Source organism: Suricata suricatta, chromosome X (genome assembly GCF_006229205.1).
Source record: "Suricata suricatta isolate VVHF042 chromosome X, meerkat_22Aug2017_6uvM2_HiC, whole genome shotgun sequence".
Lineage (NCBI taxonomy): Eukaryota > Metazoa > Chordata > Mammalia > Carnivora > Herpestidae > Suricata > Suricata suricatta.
In genome coordinates, this window is record NC_043717.1 from 69,020,099 (window position 1) to 69,034,262 (window position 14,164).

The 14,164-nt window shown below is 39.2% G+C and overlaps 1 protein-coding gene across 2 annotated transcripts in view; it reads left to right on the top strand.

The window, feature by feature from the left end:
• LOC115283648 (protein BHLHb9-like) overlaps positions 1-4,350 on the top strand; it is a 10,681-nt gene extending 6,331 nt beyond the window's left edge. The window contains exons 1-4 of one of the 2 annotated variants that reach the window (XM_029929935.1): positions 51-248; positions 990-1,090; positions 1,883-1,961; positions 2,286-4,350. In XM_029929935.1, coding sequence (XP_029785795.1) covers positions 2,577-4,226 — 1,650 coding nt within the window. In that variant the 5' untranslated portion in view covers positions 51-248; positions 990-1,090; positions 1,883-1,961; positions 2,286-2,576 and the 3' untranslated portion in view covers positions 4,227-4,350. Of the gene's footprint in view, positions 1-50; positions 249-989; positions 1,091-1,882; positions 1,962-2,285 lie in introns of those variants that run through there. The other variant, XM_029929936.1, reaches the window with a different exon arrangement.
• Positions 4,351-14,164: the final 9,814 nt, after the last annotated feature.

Genomic DNA, 14,164 nt, shown 5'->3' on the forward strand with positions numbered 1-14,164 from the left:
TCCGGACCCCAGCCGCTGGCAGCCTGGCAAGGAGGAGGCGACCCGGTCGTACCCGGTCCGTGACAGAGGTGCGCAGCGCCTTGGGACCCCTGGCGAGGAGAGGCTGCGACTGGCTGGCGCGGGCCGGGCCCAGGGCCCAGGGGCTGGCGGGAGAGACTCCCGCATATCCACTGGAGGCATACTGCGCCAGCCACTCCGCAGCCAGCTTTCCAGATTCCCGCGACCCTCTCTCGACTGTGCTGTGCAGGGTGAGAGCTGTTGGAAGAGCCTGCTGCCAAAGAAATGGCGGAGCGGGAGGCGGGGTGAGGGGCACCCGGGGAGGCCGTCAGGCCGAGAGTGGGTGTGGGAGCGGTGTCGGAGCTCTGTGCAAAACTGGCGGGTGGGGTGGGCCAGTGGGGTCTGCTACCCCGGGCCTTGATTCTGTTAAGGAGTCTGTTAGGCCCTTTGCCCTGGGTGCTGTCCCTTTTCAGAGTTGCTTGGTTGGTGCCAAAATCTCTACAAAGTGGGTCTGGCACATTTAGCAAGAGGACAGTTGAGTGGGTAGATTATGAAAACATTAAAATGAAATGCTTATCCATCTCTTAATACAGCAGCTTTATTGCCTTCCATGTTTATAACTTACACCCAATTAAATGCAAGGAAATGACAGAGTAAGGAGTAGATCACCTTTCACAGGAAGGGTCCTTGTAAAGAAATAGTGTGATAAAAAATAAAAGTGTGGTATTAATCCACCTTTCTCCTTCAGGATCATTTTTCTCAACATCCCCGCGTGTTGAGGTGTGGGAATGGTGGGTCAGGATAGAGGGGGTGTTTTCTGAAGGGTCAGTATAGAGCCTATGGCATTCATTTACTTATTTCCTGATTCTTCCAAAGGTAGTGTCAGGACCTGATTTCTGGGTTTCTGTCTTATTAACCTGACAATTGTCAGCAATTGTCAACATATTCTCTTGGTGTTTTGCTCAGTGCTCCTCCTTTTTTTTTTTTTTCAGGGTGTGACTCTTCTCCAGCTAAGGAACTTTTCTCTGGTGGGAAGGACAGAAGTTCCTGATGACCCCTGCTGTGTGGGCTGGTTGGCATAGCTGGTAATCAGGTAGGATATGTTTGCATCGGGAAAGGCAAAGGGTAGGAGCATGCAAAGATGGTATTGAAATAATAGTCCCTGTTATCTTCACTGACTGCTTTCTAAATACAGTTGCCCACTATCTATTCTTGCATCTCATATTTTGTTTAGGAAAAGAGGAGTAGTCTCTCCTGGGAAAATGACCTAATTCAAAATTAGAAGGAAGTATTATTAGACAAGCTGCATGTCTTATGGGAATTAATATGGAATCACTTGGTAGGAGCAGGCAGGTGGGAGACATTTAACATGGCCTTAAACAAAAGTCTATGTTATAATGCTTGTGATGGGTGTTGGGCTAGTTCAATCTCTTCTGTTTTCTCCCTTTTGGCTTTTTATCTATTATTAAGTTTGTTCCTTTATAGGTTCCTGTAGAAATACGTAGATAGTTGTTCCCTTTGAATTAAGAAAAAATATGAAAACTATTCATTTGGATTCAAGGTGACCTTGAGCATGAGCACACCTATTGATTGGGGACTTAAACAGGCTATTGGCAAGTAGGTGAGACTAAAATACATTTTGGAGCCATTGTCTTCCAACTTTACAGATATCTCTACCCTCACATTTGTGTGTAGGAAATGAAGATAAATTAAGCCAGGATTGTGCCTAGAGGGTAATTGATAGATACCCTGGAGATGGGGTGGGAAGCCATGAGGAGGACCAAAGTTCTAGATTTGGAAAGACAGATACTCGGTTTAGAATCCAGAGTAAATGTCTGTCTACCAAATGCTCAAAATTCCATCTCTTCTGTCTTTTTGTCCAAAGGTCTGCCTATGAATAGGCTGTAGGGCTTTTTGATCCTAGAAGCAAGGAAGGAGGAGAAAGTCGCACCAGATCAGTACAGGTTGGTGTGAAACTTACCTGGATAGACCTGTGGAGTATAGTAGTGTATACCAAATGGCCTGGTTTCTTAGCCTCTCTCACTTTTAACATCCTTTCCATCATCTATGCTCCTATTTGACATAAAGAAAAGAGGGCATTAGTGCCTGGGGAGGATATTGTTGGGCATTAGTGGGAGTGTGTAAGGGATAAAGTGAGGGAATAGAGTTTTCTACTATTCTACTTCTACCACACAATCGATCTCTATTCTCTCATGTCACATGTGGCTGTCTGCATAGAGAAACACAGTTGGAAGAGACTTACAGCTTGTTTTCTTCTTCCATCTCAGGTCCATCTCCAGTGGTGGCTGTAGTGGCCTTGGAGTGGCAGATCATCACCTTCAGCAGATCTGCCATCAGGAACTATTATTTTCCCTCGGGCTGATTGCCTCTGTCTTCTCTCTGTATTGTTGACAGAGGCTCTGTGTTTGGAAAGAGGACTGTGTGTCTTCTGAGCTCACCACTAACTCTTGCTACAAAGTTTATGTCTGACCCAGTGGAAGAGTGTTAAGACTTTGACCGGGACACATTCAGAACCAAGGCCAAGGTTATAGTGCTATCTATATAACTGGACTTTAACCATGACTGGGGCTAAGAATGAGAATAGAAACAAAGGCAAAGCTCAAAAACAGGCTAGTGTGCAAGTCAAAGCAAAGAGGGAGACTACTGGTATAATCAGACATGTAGCTAAGACCCAGGACAAAGCAATTGCCAAGGCAGGATCTCAAGCTGATGCAACAGCAGCAATGAATGCAAAGTCTAAGAACAGAAGTGTTCCTGAGATAAAGGAAAGAGCCCTGGCAGATTTTAGTCCCAAAGCTGAAGATGAGGTCACCAGAGTATCTGGGATTTGTTCTGTGTCTGAGGCTAACGCTGAGTCTGGGTCCACATGTAAAGACAAGGCTGGTATTGATACCTGGTTTTGGTCTGGGGAAGAGGCCAATATTGGTTCCTGGTTTTGGAGTGAAGAGGCCAATAATTGTTCCACTGCTAAGGATGAAGGTAAAGCTGGTATTTATCCTCCGTCCTGTGCTGAAAAGTTGGAACCTGTTGCTGGGGCCATTTGCAAAGCTGGGCCAGAGGCTGAGGAGGAAGAGGAAGAAAATGTTATTGGGAACTGGTTTTGGGATGGAGATGAAACTAGTTTTGACCCTATTCCTAGACCTGTGAGCAGAATAGTTAGGCCCCAGCCTGTGGACGAAATTAATGAGAAAAATAGGCCCAAGGACTGGTCTGAGGTAACTATCTGGCCCAAAGCCCCTGCTGTAACTCCAGCAGTGTTAGGATTTAGATCCCAAGTTCCATTTGAGACAAAGCCTCCTTCATTTATTGTCCTGGCCTCAGCTGAGGAAAATACCCACTCTTTACCTGTGGCAACAACATGCCCTTCTAGGAGCACTACTTCATGCTCACAGCCTGTCCCTGAGTACCCGTTTGGTTCTGACCCTTGCATCCAGACCATAGAGGAGATTAGACACCAAATTAGGATCAGGGAAGTGAATGGGATTAAGCCATTTGCTTGCCCTTGCAAAATGGAATGCTCTATGGATTCTGAGGAATTTGAAAAACTTGTTTCCTTACTTAAGTCAACTACTGATCCTCTCATTCATAAAATAGCTCAAATTGCAATGGGGATCATTAATGTTCATCCCTTTACCCAGGAGTTTATTAATGAGGTGGGTGTAGTGACTCTTATTGAAAGCTTGCTCAGTTTTCCTTCCTCTGAAATCAGAAAAAAGGCCATAATTACTCTGAATCCTTCTTCTGGAGGTGAGAGACAACGCAAGGTTGAATTACACATTAAGTATATGTGTAAAGAAACCATGTCTTTCCCCTTGGATTCACCTGGACAGCAATCTGGATTAAAGATACTAGGGCAACTGACCACTGATTCTGACCATCACCACATTGTTGCTAATTACTTTTCAGAACTTTTCCACTTGCTATCCCTGGGAAATCGTAAAACCAGAAATCTTGTTTTAAAAGTACTTTTGAATATGTCTGAAAATCCAGCTGCAGCCAGAGACATGATCAATACAAAGACATTAGCAGCATTAAAACTCATCTTTAACCAGAAGGAGGCAAAAGCCAATCTTGTTAGTGCTGTGGCCATATTTATTAACATAAAGGAGCATATCAGAAAGGGCTCAATTATAGTTGTTGATCACATGAGTTATAATACACTGATGGCCATTTTCCATGAAGTTAAAGTAATTATTGAAACAATGTAAAATGAGCCAGAAATAAAAGTGAACGCTTTGAACAATCTTCAGACTCTAAAAGGCTGTCCCTATAGACCCTTGCATAATGTTTTGATTATTAGTGTGTACATAATAAATTACATTTTTAAGATGATATTACCTGTGACAATCTCTAGTTTTGAGCCAGACTATTTTTGAGATATCAAATTAATATTGTATTGTAAGCTTAAAACATCTGTTGATTTTTATCTTGTGTAGATGGGGAACTTTTTAACATTTTACTTAGGATAGTGAACCAGTTCATCATAAGTACCTTAACTTGTTCACTACTATTTGCTTAGATCTGTTTTTGGCTTCAAATGGCAATTAAAAAAATCATTGAATTTGTAATCTAGTGTGCAGAAAAAAGGTGTATACACACAAAAAAGATTACTAACAGCACTCACATATATTTGTACACATACACATTCATTGCTGAATGTGCACTCTACATGTAAATATGGCAGGAGTTGCTATAAGCTATTTGCTGTAAGAGGAATTACTGTTTTTCCCTTATTCTGCCTGCATCATATAACTTATGGTAGGAATTTAACAACTGCTGGTGTAAGCTGAAGAAAGTGTTTCAGTGTGTGAAAATATTAGATTTTATGCTTTCAGATTTTTAAATAGTTAGGAAACTAAAACAAGATCATACTTTAAAAGCTGTTACTTGGGGCACTTGGGTGGCCCAGTCGGCTAAGCCTCTGACTTCAGCTCAGGTCATGATCTCACGTTCGTGGGTTTGAGCCCTGCATCAGGCTCTGTGCTGACAGGTCAGAGCCTGGATGGAGCCTGCTTCCGATTCTGTGTCTCCCTCTCTCTCTCTGCCACTCCCCCGTTCATGCTCTATCTGTGTCTCAAAAATAAATAAAAAACATTAAAAAAATTTTTTAAATAAATAAAAGCTGTCACTTTTTCTTTCACTAACTGTATATTGTGAGCATCTTTCCATATCAATAAATATGCTTCTATAACATTTTTGAATCAATAGTTCTTCTCTGTTAAAATTTAGCGCATAGTGCCCTAATATTTTATTGCATATCCTCTTTTTTCTAAAGTTTATTTATTTTGAGAGAGACATAGTGTGAACAGAGGAGGAGCAGAGAGAGGAGGGGGGAGAATCCCTAGTAGGCTCTGTGTGGTCAGCAGGAAGAGTCCGAAGTGGGGCTTCAACTCACAAAACCAAGAAATCATGACCTGAGTTGAAATCAAGAGTTGGACACTTAACCAACTGAGCCACCCAGGTGCCCCCATTGCATATTCTCTGAATAATATGCACACTTTTTTTTTTGCAAAAGCAAGAGTATAGCAACTTGCTTCATTGTCTTTATAATTATCTTTTCAATTTAGTATTATGCAGATCTGCCACAAGCTTTTTATTTATAGCTTTATTGAGGTACAATTGACTTACATTAATCCATACATATTTAAAGTATATAATATAATACATTTTGATATACGTATACACATGTGAAACTATCACCACAGTCAGGATAGTAAAGATGTCCATCTCCCTTCATGTCCCTTTTAGTCCCTCCCACCTTTCCCTATGTCTCCTTGAGCCCAGGCAACCACTGATCCTTTTTTTGACAATAGAGAACTGTTTTCCTTTTCTTTAACTTTATATAAATGGGACCATACAGCATGTTTTTTTGGGGGGCAGCAGGGGTTTCTGGCTTCTTTCAGCATAATTACTTGAGACCCATGTATGTTACTACGTGTATCTGTAGTTCATTGCTTTTTTATTACCAAGTAGTCTACTATATGGCTATATCACAGTTTATCCATTTAACTGTTGATTGAGATTTGAATGGTTTTCAGATTTGGGCTATTACAAGTAAAGCTGCTATGAGGATTTGTATACAACTTTTTCTATGGACATGTATTTTCCTTTTCTCTTGGGTGAATAAATAGATAGGCATGCAATGGCTAGATCATATGGTAGGTATACATTTAACTTTTACATTTTCCAATTTTTTTACATTCCTGCAGCAGTCTGTGAGAGTTCTGATTCTTCCACATACTTTTTAACACTTGGTATGGTTGGTATTTTTAATTTTACCAATATGTCATTGAGTTTTTTTTAATTTTTTAAAAATTTATTTATTTTGAGAAAGAAAGAGTGCAGGCAGGGGAGGGATAGAGAGAGAGAATCCCAACCAGGCTCCACAGGGTTAGCACAGAGCCTGACATGGGGCTCAAAGTCACGAACTGTGAGATCATGACCTGAGCCAAAAGCAAGAGTCAGATGCTTAACCAACTGAGTCACCGAGGTGTCCATCGTTGTAGTTTATTTTTTAATTTAAGCATAGTTGGCATACAATTTTATATTACTTTTAGGCATATGATATAGTGATTCAACATTTATATATGTTACAAAGTGATCACCATGATAAATCCAGCTAGCATCTGTCACTATATAAAATTGTTACATATTATTAACTATATTCTCTATACTGTGTATTATATCCTTGTGTCTTATTTTATAATTGTAAGTTTGTACCTTTTATTCCCTTTCCCTTATTTTGCCCATTCCCTTACACCCCGCTCTCATCTGGCAACCACCAAATTATTCTATGTATCTATTAGTCTGTTTCTGTTTTGTTTGTTCATTTGTTTTTTAGGTTCCACATATAAATGAAATCATACAGTACTTGACTTTCTCTGTCTGACTTATTTCAGTTAACAAAATACTCTCTAGGTCAATCCATGTTGTCATGATTGGAAAGATTTCATTCTTATGTATGACAGTAATGTTCCATTGTATATATACCACATCTTTATTCATCTATTGATGGACACTTAGGTTACTTTCATATCATGGTTATTGTAAATAATGCTGCAATGAACATAGATGCACATATATCTTTTTGAATTAGTGTTATCATTTTACTCAAATATCCAGAAGTGGAATTGCTATATTTTATGATAGTTTTATTTTCAATTTTTTGAGAAACCCCCATACTGTTTTCCATAGTGGCTGCACCATTTTGCATTCCTGTCAACAGTGCAAGAGGGCTTCCTTTTCTCCATATCCTCACCCACATGTTATTCCTTCTTTTTAATACTAGTTATTCTGACAGGTGTGAGCTGATACTGTGGTTTTGATTTGCATTTCCCCAATGATCAGTACTGTTGAGCAGATTTTCATGTTGGCCATCTGTATGTCTTCTTTGGAGAAATGTCTATTCAGTTCCTCTTTTTTTTTTTTTTAACTGGATTGTGTTTTGGGTTTTTTAAATGTTGAGTTATATGAGTTCTTTTTTTATTTTTTAGAAGTTTATTTATTTTTGAGAAAGAGATAGAGAGACAGAGTGTGAGCAGGGAAAGGTCAGAGAGAAATGGAAACGTCATCTGAAGCAGGCTCCAGGCTCTGAGCTGTCAGTACAGAGCACAACGCGGGGCTCGAACCCACAAACCATGAGATCATGACCAGAGCCAAAGTTGGATGTTCAATTGACTGAGCCACCCAGGTGCCCCGAGTTCTATGAGTTCTTTATATATTTGTGATATTAACCCCTTATTTGTTATATCCCTTGCAAACTCCTTTTCCCCATTCAGTAGGTTGCCTTTTCATTTTGTTAATGGTCTCCTTTGCTGTGCAAAAGCTTTTGTTTGATATAGTCCCATTAGTTTATTTTTGCTTTCCTTGCAAAAATAAGAATGATCCAAAAAATATTGCTCAGACTGATACCTAAGACTTAACTGCCTATGTTTTCTTTTTTATTTGTAGTTGTAATTTGCATTTCTCTATTGACAATGATGTGGAACATCTTTTCATATGCATGTTTGTCATCTGTATGTATAGGTTAAAGTTTATGTAAATCTTTTGCTTTTTTTTAATTGGGTCATTCATTTTAATTGGTGTTGATTTGTAAGAGTTGCTTTTATATATAATGAACACAAGCTTATTAACAAATATATGTTTCAGAAATAGTTTTTACCAACCTATGGGCTTTGTTTTTCACTGTTCAAATGTCTTTTGACATTGCGCCTGGGGGGCTCAGTCTATTAAGGTGTTCTACTTCAGCTCAGGTCATGATCTGGTTCATGAGTTTGAGCCCCACATCAAGCTCTGCACTGATGGTGTGGAGCCTTCTTGGGATTCTGTCTTTCTCCATGTCTCTCTGCCCCTTCCCCACTTGCACTTTTCTCTCAAAATAAATACATTTTTTAAAAAAGTATTTTTTGAAGCATAGAAGTTTTAAGTTTTAATAAAGAACAGTTTTTTTTTTACCAGTTGTATTTTGCTGTTACATAGGAGAAACCATTGCATAACCAAGATCACAAAGATTTTATCCTATATTTTAAAAGTTTCATAGTTTTAGGTTTCACATTTAGGTCTGATCCATTTTGAGTGTTTTGTGTGTGGTCCAAGTCATAGTCTTTATCTTGGCATAGTGAAACCCAATTGTTGCAGCATCACTTGCCTAAAAGACTTCTTTCTCCTTTGAGTTGTCTTTGCATCTTTGTCAAAAAATCAGTTTTCCTTATATGTATGGATCTGTTTCTGGAGTCTTTATTCTGTTTTGTTGATCCACTTGTATATTTTGATTACACACTCGTGCTTACTGTAGCTTTATAATGTCTTGAAATCAGGCAGTGTGAATCCTTACACTTTGTTATTTTTCAGTTATTTTGGTTATTTTTTATTTTTGCTTTTCCATATACACTTTAGAATCATCTAATCCATTTCTACAAAAACTACAGCTGGGATTTTGATTGAGATATTTTTATTTTTTTGTAACTTTATTTTTTATTTTTTTAGAATATAACACTATTTTTTTAACATATGCAATTATTTTCCATCATTTACAATACAGTAGTTACAATGACACTCTAAACAGAAAAGCAAAGTAAAAAATCAAAACCCCAACTTCTATTTCATGTAATTAGACTTATACAGAAATTAGAACGTTAAGTACCAACTAGTTAATCACCCAATTTCACAGCTATCTGAAGTGGCAGTCATTATATAGCAGCTTATCTATGATACATTCAAGATACATGATACAATTTATTACTTGCCCATAAGCTACAACACAGCCTGCTTAATACCTTTCCTTAAATTCCACCTCTATACTACAGTATACTTGAGGTCCATGAAAAAAAGTAGCTACCTTTTATGTAGGAAATGGATGATTAAGTCTTTGGTGCTGTAAAAGCAACTTCATTTAAACATAACCACCCCACTTCCATGCTTTTTTCACATCCAGCGATTAATTTTATGACAACTGTTTTAAATTGTTGTTCAGTTATGTAGCTTGTGTCTGTTTTGAGCAGTTCTGTGGCTGTGATTTCTTCCTGTAATAACTTTAGAGGAGATTTCTTTCATTTCATCATTTTGGCTAGCTTTCTGTCCCTTGTCAGTTTTAAAAGCTTGTTCTGCTCTGTGTGCCTGTTAGTATTGCTGTATTAAAGAAGGCTCTTTGTCTTTCCAGGGTCTGTCATTTCAGGAAGTGTTCTTTTAACAGTGTCTTTTGGTTTCTCTTGATATGCCTCTGATTATTTCATTTCCCCACTCAGTGATATTTGGGACTCTCCACCATGTATACTTTGGCTTGTTTCTTGAGGTAGCCCTGAGAAGGAAAGCAGACAGACAAACACACAGAAAAACCCCACAAATGCACAGACAAATCAAATCAACAAGCAAACCAAAAGGGGAAAGAAAAAAGAACAGAAAATAAAAGAAAGGAAAGGAAAAGAAAAAGAAGGTCAGGGGACAGAAACAGCCAAAAACAAAAGACAAGCAAACCAAAAGGGGAAAGAAAAAAAAGAACAGAAATTAAAAGAAAGGAAAGGAAAAGAAAAAGAAGAAGGTTGAGAGACAGAAACAACCAAAGACAAAGGACAGTCTGAGAGCATAAAGCCTGTGGAGGGGAGAAATAAGAATGAGATAAGGGAAAATATATCTGTATGCCAAGAATTGACTAATCACTGCAGTGCATAAATATTGGTCTTTCCCAGACTCCAGGGAGGAAAAGGGGGGGAAAAAAAGATAAAAGAAAAATAGAAAAAAGATAACAGAAAAAAAAAATAAAATAAATTTAAAAAAGGAAAAAACTAACTAAAACAAAAAGGCAGCTCTCCAGCGCTGATGGTCATGGTTTGGTGTAGGTAGATCAGGTCTCAGGGGCTGCTCTCCCAGGCCCCAGGTTAGTGGTTGCAGAGAAGAATGGTAGCGCCACAAGCCCTTCTCAGACCACGCGTTGCAAGCCACTCTTGAGTCTGATCTCCCCGTGCCACAGGAGGGCCAAATTACTTTTTTTTTCTAAGCTCCACCAGGTTTCTAAGTCCTAGTCCATGCACTTTAATGCTGCCACCCCAGATGAAATTTCTTCCCGTAGATGGGCAGCTGTCTAGGCAGGATTGAGTAAGGGGACTGTGGTCCCAGCTTTTCCCTGGCTCTGCCTAGTATTGGCGAGCCACTGAGCCCAAGGAAGAACAAGCCTGCTGAGAAGGATGAATTCCTCTCTCGACACTCAGTGGCTATATATGGGATGTTTGTATCTCTTCGTCCTGGGCCAAGGTCTCTCCCTCTCCAGAGACCATTCTATGAGCGTTTTCAGTCTCTCTTTCTTTTTCCCTTGGCTCTCCATAGCTCTGCAAGTCCCTTCCACGCCGGGCTCTGCACAGCCATTCTGTATGCAGCCTTCCATTGCCCTGTGCCACCTCTATACACATGGCCCTCTGGGCGCTGTCTCTCCAGGCTCCGCTTTGGGCTGGTACTTCCTCCCCTCAGAGCCTCCGGTCTCAGTTTGCACTCACTCAGGCATCCATGAGGCTGTCATCTATAAGGACTCTGTGTGCACCTCCCATTTTTGCAGAGTATTGTGGCTTTAGCCCTTCTCAGTTTGATAGTTGCAGGCAGGTGGAGATTACAGAGCTCCTTATTTCTCTGCCATTTTGCCACCCCCCCCACCAGTCTCTACTATTTTGTTTTTCAATAGCATCTAATTTTTAGCCCATTCTTTGCACAACAAATGAATTTCCTTATTTTTGTGACTCATTAGCCAGTAGATATTTACTGTGCACCCACCAGTGACAAAAGGGCAGTGAAAGATAACATGATAAATGCAACACAAAATGTTTCAGGGTCATAAAAATAATGATGTAGCAGTTAGGCTGCCACTTGTAGCTACATAACCTTGGGCAAATGACTTTATTTCTGAAACAGTTTCCTTTAGGGAATATAGATGAAAATGGTAAAATGAGATGCCAACATATAGTGCTAAGCATAGTACTTGTCACATGGAAGATAATCAAGAAATCTGCTCTCCCCTCAACCTTGGTTTTTGTTCTTTCATTGATGTATCTCCTGGTACTTGGGGAACATAAACTATGTCTCCCAGATAGACTTCTATTGTGAAAAAGATAAACGCATTGTTTGAATATCTATGTTAATGATACAGCATAGGCAACATACCAGTTAAGGATTAAACCAGCCAGTTCCTGGACCACAGAGAAACTCTACGTATATATAGGGAGAATTCATTGAGTGGTAAGAGTACTGTCATTGATATTAAACAAAACTATATGGGAGTTCTGGCTGTCACTAATGAACAAAAACCTCTGAAAGTTTCCTTAACTTTGTTCAGCCTTAGTTTCTCTATGTATCAAACAACGATAATAAATATATCAGAGATTTTGTAGAATCAGGAAGAGAAATAAGCATCATTTACATTATGTATAAAATTCAGCACCATTTTTGTGTTGTAGAATGATTAGGCTGATATAATTGGGAGAGGGATAAAAAATCACCCATTTCCATGTGAAAGATGAGTGTGTATTCCTGCTTCCTGTTTTGATACCCTCTTGGTCAGCAGCAGAGAAGCAAGAGAACTGAATGTTAGGTCTATTCTTCAAGTTACAGAAAGACACAGTCCTACAAAATAACAAAGAAAAATAATGAGTTTGCTGAACAAAACACCCGGAAGAAAGGCAGGAAACCTGGGTCCCAGGGCATTATTCAGCACATTCTCATTTTATGACATTGAATAAGTCACTCTACCACTCTTTACTTCCATCAGAAACACTAATGACACCACCTAGCCCTGAAAGTCATCCAGAAAAAGCATAAGGAAGGGACACTTGCCCTGTTTTATTCTAAAATAATTACTAGGCTAGAATGATCAAGACTTATGCAAGTAAGTATAATTTAATAAAATAGAATAGAAAGCCTAGAAAAAGATGAAATTATTTATAAGTGCTTATTGTGATGAACAAGGCTTTTTTTTCTTTTACAGTTTTGAGATATTTTATATTTTTTACATTTATCATGGCACAAATTCATAGGGAATGGGTTGCAGCAGTTCAGGCTCCTTTCCATTGGTTCTTACAAAGTGTGCTTCTCTAGGTAGGGCAGGCCGGACCTTCAGTTGCACTCAAGTACCTTTCTCTTCGGCTTCCTTATTTTTCTTATCATTTTCCTTCACACAGTTCAGGAAGTTAACCTGGCCCTTTGAGTACTTAATATGAATCCTATGTACATTAATTCTCTTGGCAAGAATCTTGCCCCTAACTTGTCTGTGACAATGCCAATAGCATGCTGGGTAACATTGTAGGCTCTTCCAGTTTTGCCTGGGTAACATTTGTGGGGCATTCCATTTTGAACAGTGCCCATTCCCTTGATGTCCACAATATCATAGCACAGATTCACATGTATGTGGTCGAAGGAAGGACTCCATGTTTTCTTTAAGTGTATTTATTTTATTTATTTTGAGAAAGAGAGAGAGAGAGAGAGAGAGAGAGAATCCCAAACAGTCTGAAACCAATAGTCGGTTACTTAACCAACTGAACGACCCAGGTGCCCCAACAACTCCATGTTTTCTAAAAGGCCTAGAGAACAGGGGCACCTGTGTGGTTTATTTGGTTATGACTCCAACTTTGGCTCAGGTCATGATCTCATTGTCCATGAGTTTGAGCCGCCCCCTGTCAGCCTCTGTGCTGACAGCTCAGAGCCTGGAATCTGCTTCAGATTCTCTGTCTTCTCTCTTTGCCCCTCCCCCACTCGTGTTCTCTCTCTCTCTCTCTCTCTCTCTCTCTCTCTCTCTCTCAAATAAAATAAAAGTCTTAGAGAACTTATAGTGGATACCTCTCCTCTTTCCATTTGTGTTGGTCATTTTGGTGAATGGCTGGAAGATTGCAGTTCCCAAAGTGATATTTTAAATCACTGGGTAAAGTCAAGAATTTTAAAATTGTTTTTTATTAAATATTCAAAAGAAAGTAGTTAGATTTCATTCCTCACAGCATATTATATAGGATATGTCAAATGATGAAAATCATATTTAAAATAATATATTCATTAAGATCCCAATATTTAATTTAAAGGGGCACTTGGATGGCTCAGTTGGTTGAGCATCGATCTTAGGCTCAGGGCATGATATCTTGGTTCATGAGTTTGAGCCCCAAATCTGGGCGGGCCCGCTGCTGTCAGCGTACAGTCCACTTCAGATCCTCTGTCTCCTTCTCTCTCTGTCCCTCCCCTACTCATGCTCTCTCAAAAATAAATATATTTTTAAATAGATGCTTATATTTAATTAAAAAAACAATCAGAACCTCTACTGTGTCTATACATACAAAACATTTGGGAAGAAGTTCACAATTGCAGTTTGAGTTGGTTCATTTAATACATGAAGTTTGCCTGGTCAGTAATGTGATGTGTAAATGATTATTGAAGAGGGTATCCATTCAAATTCAATGCATTGTTCCTATCAGAGTTGGAAATATACCAAAGACCACACATTACATTCAAGAGATGTTTGCATTTCTTGGTGGCAAAGGCTGTCCAAGGAACTAATATTTAGTTCTCAACTTACATTTTAAAGATGAAAGGGATTTACCCAAGAGATAGAGAAATGCTGATGCATAGGAGCACATGTACCCCAATGTTCATAGCAGCAATGTCAACAATAGCCAAAACATGGAAA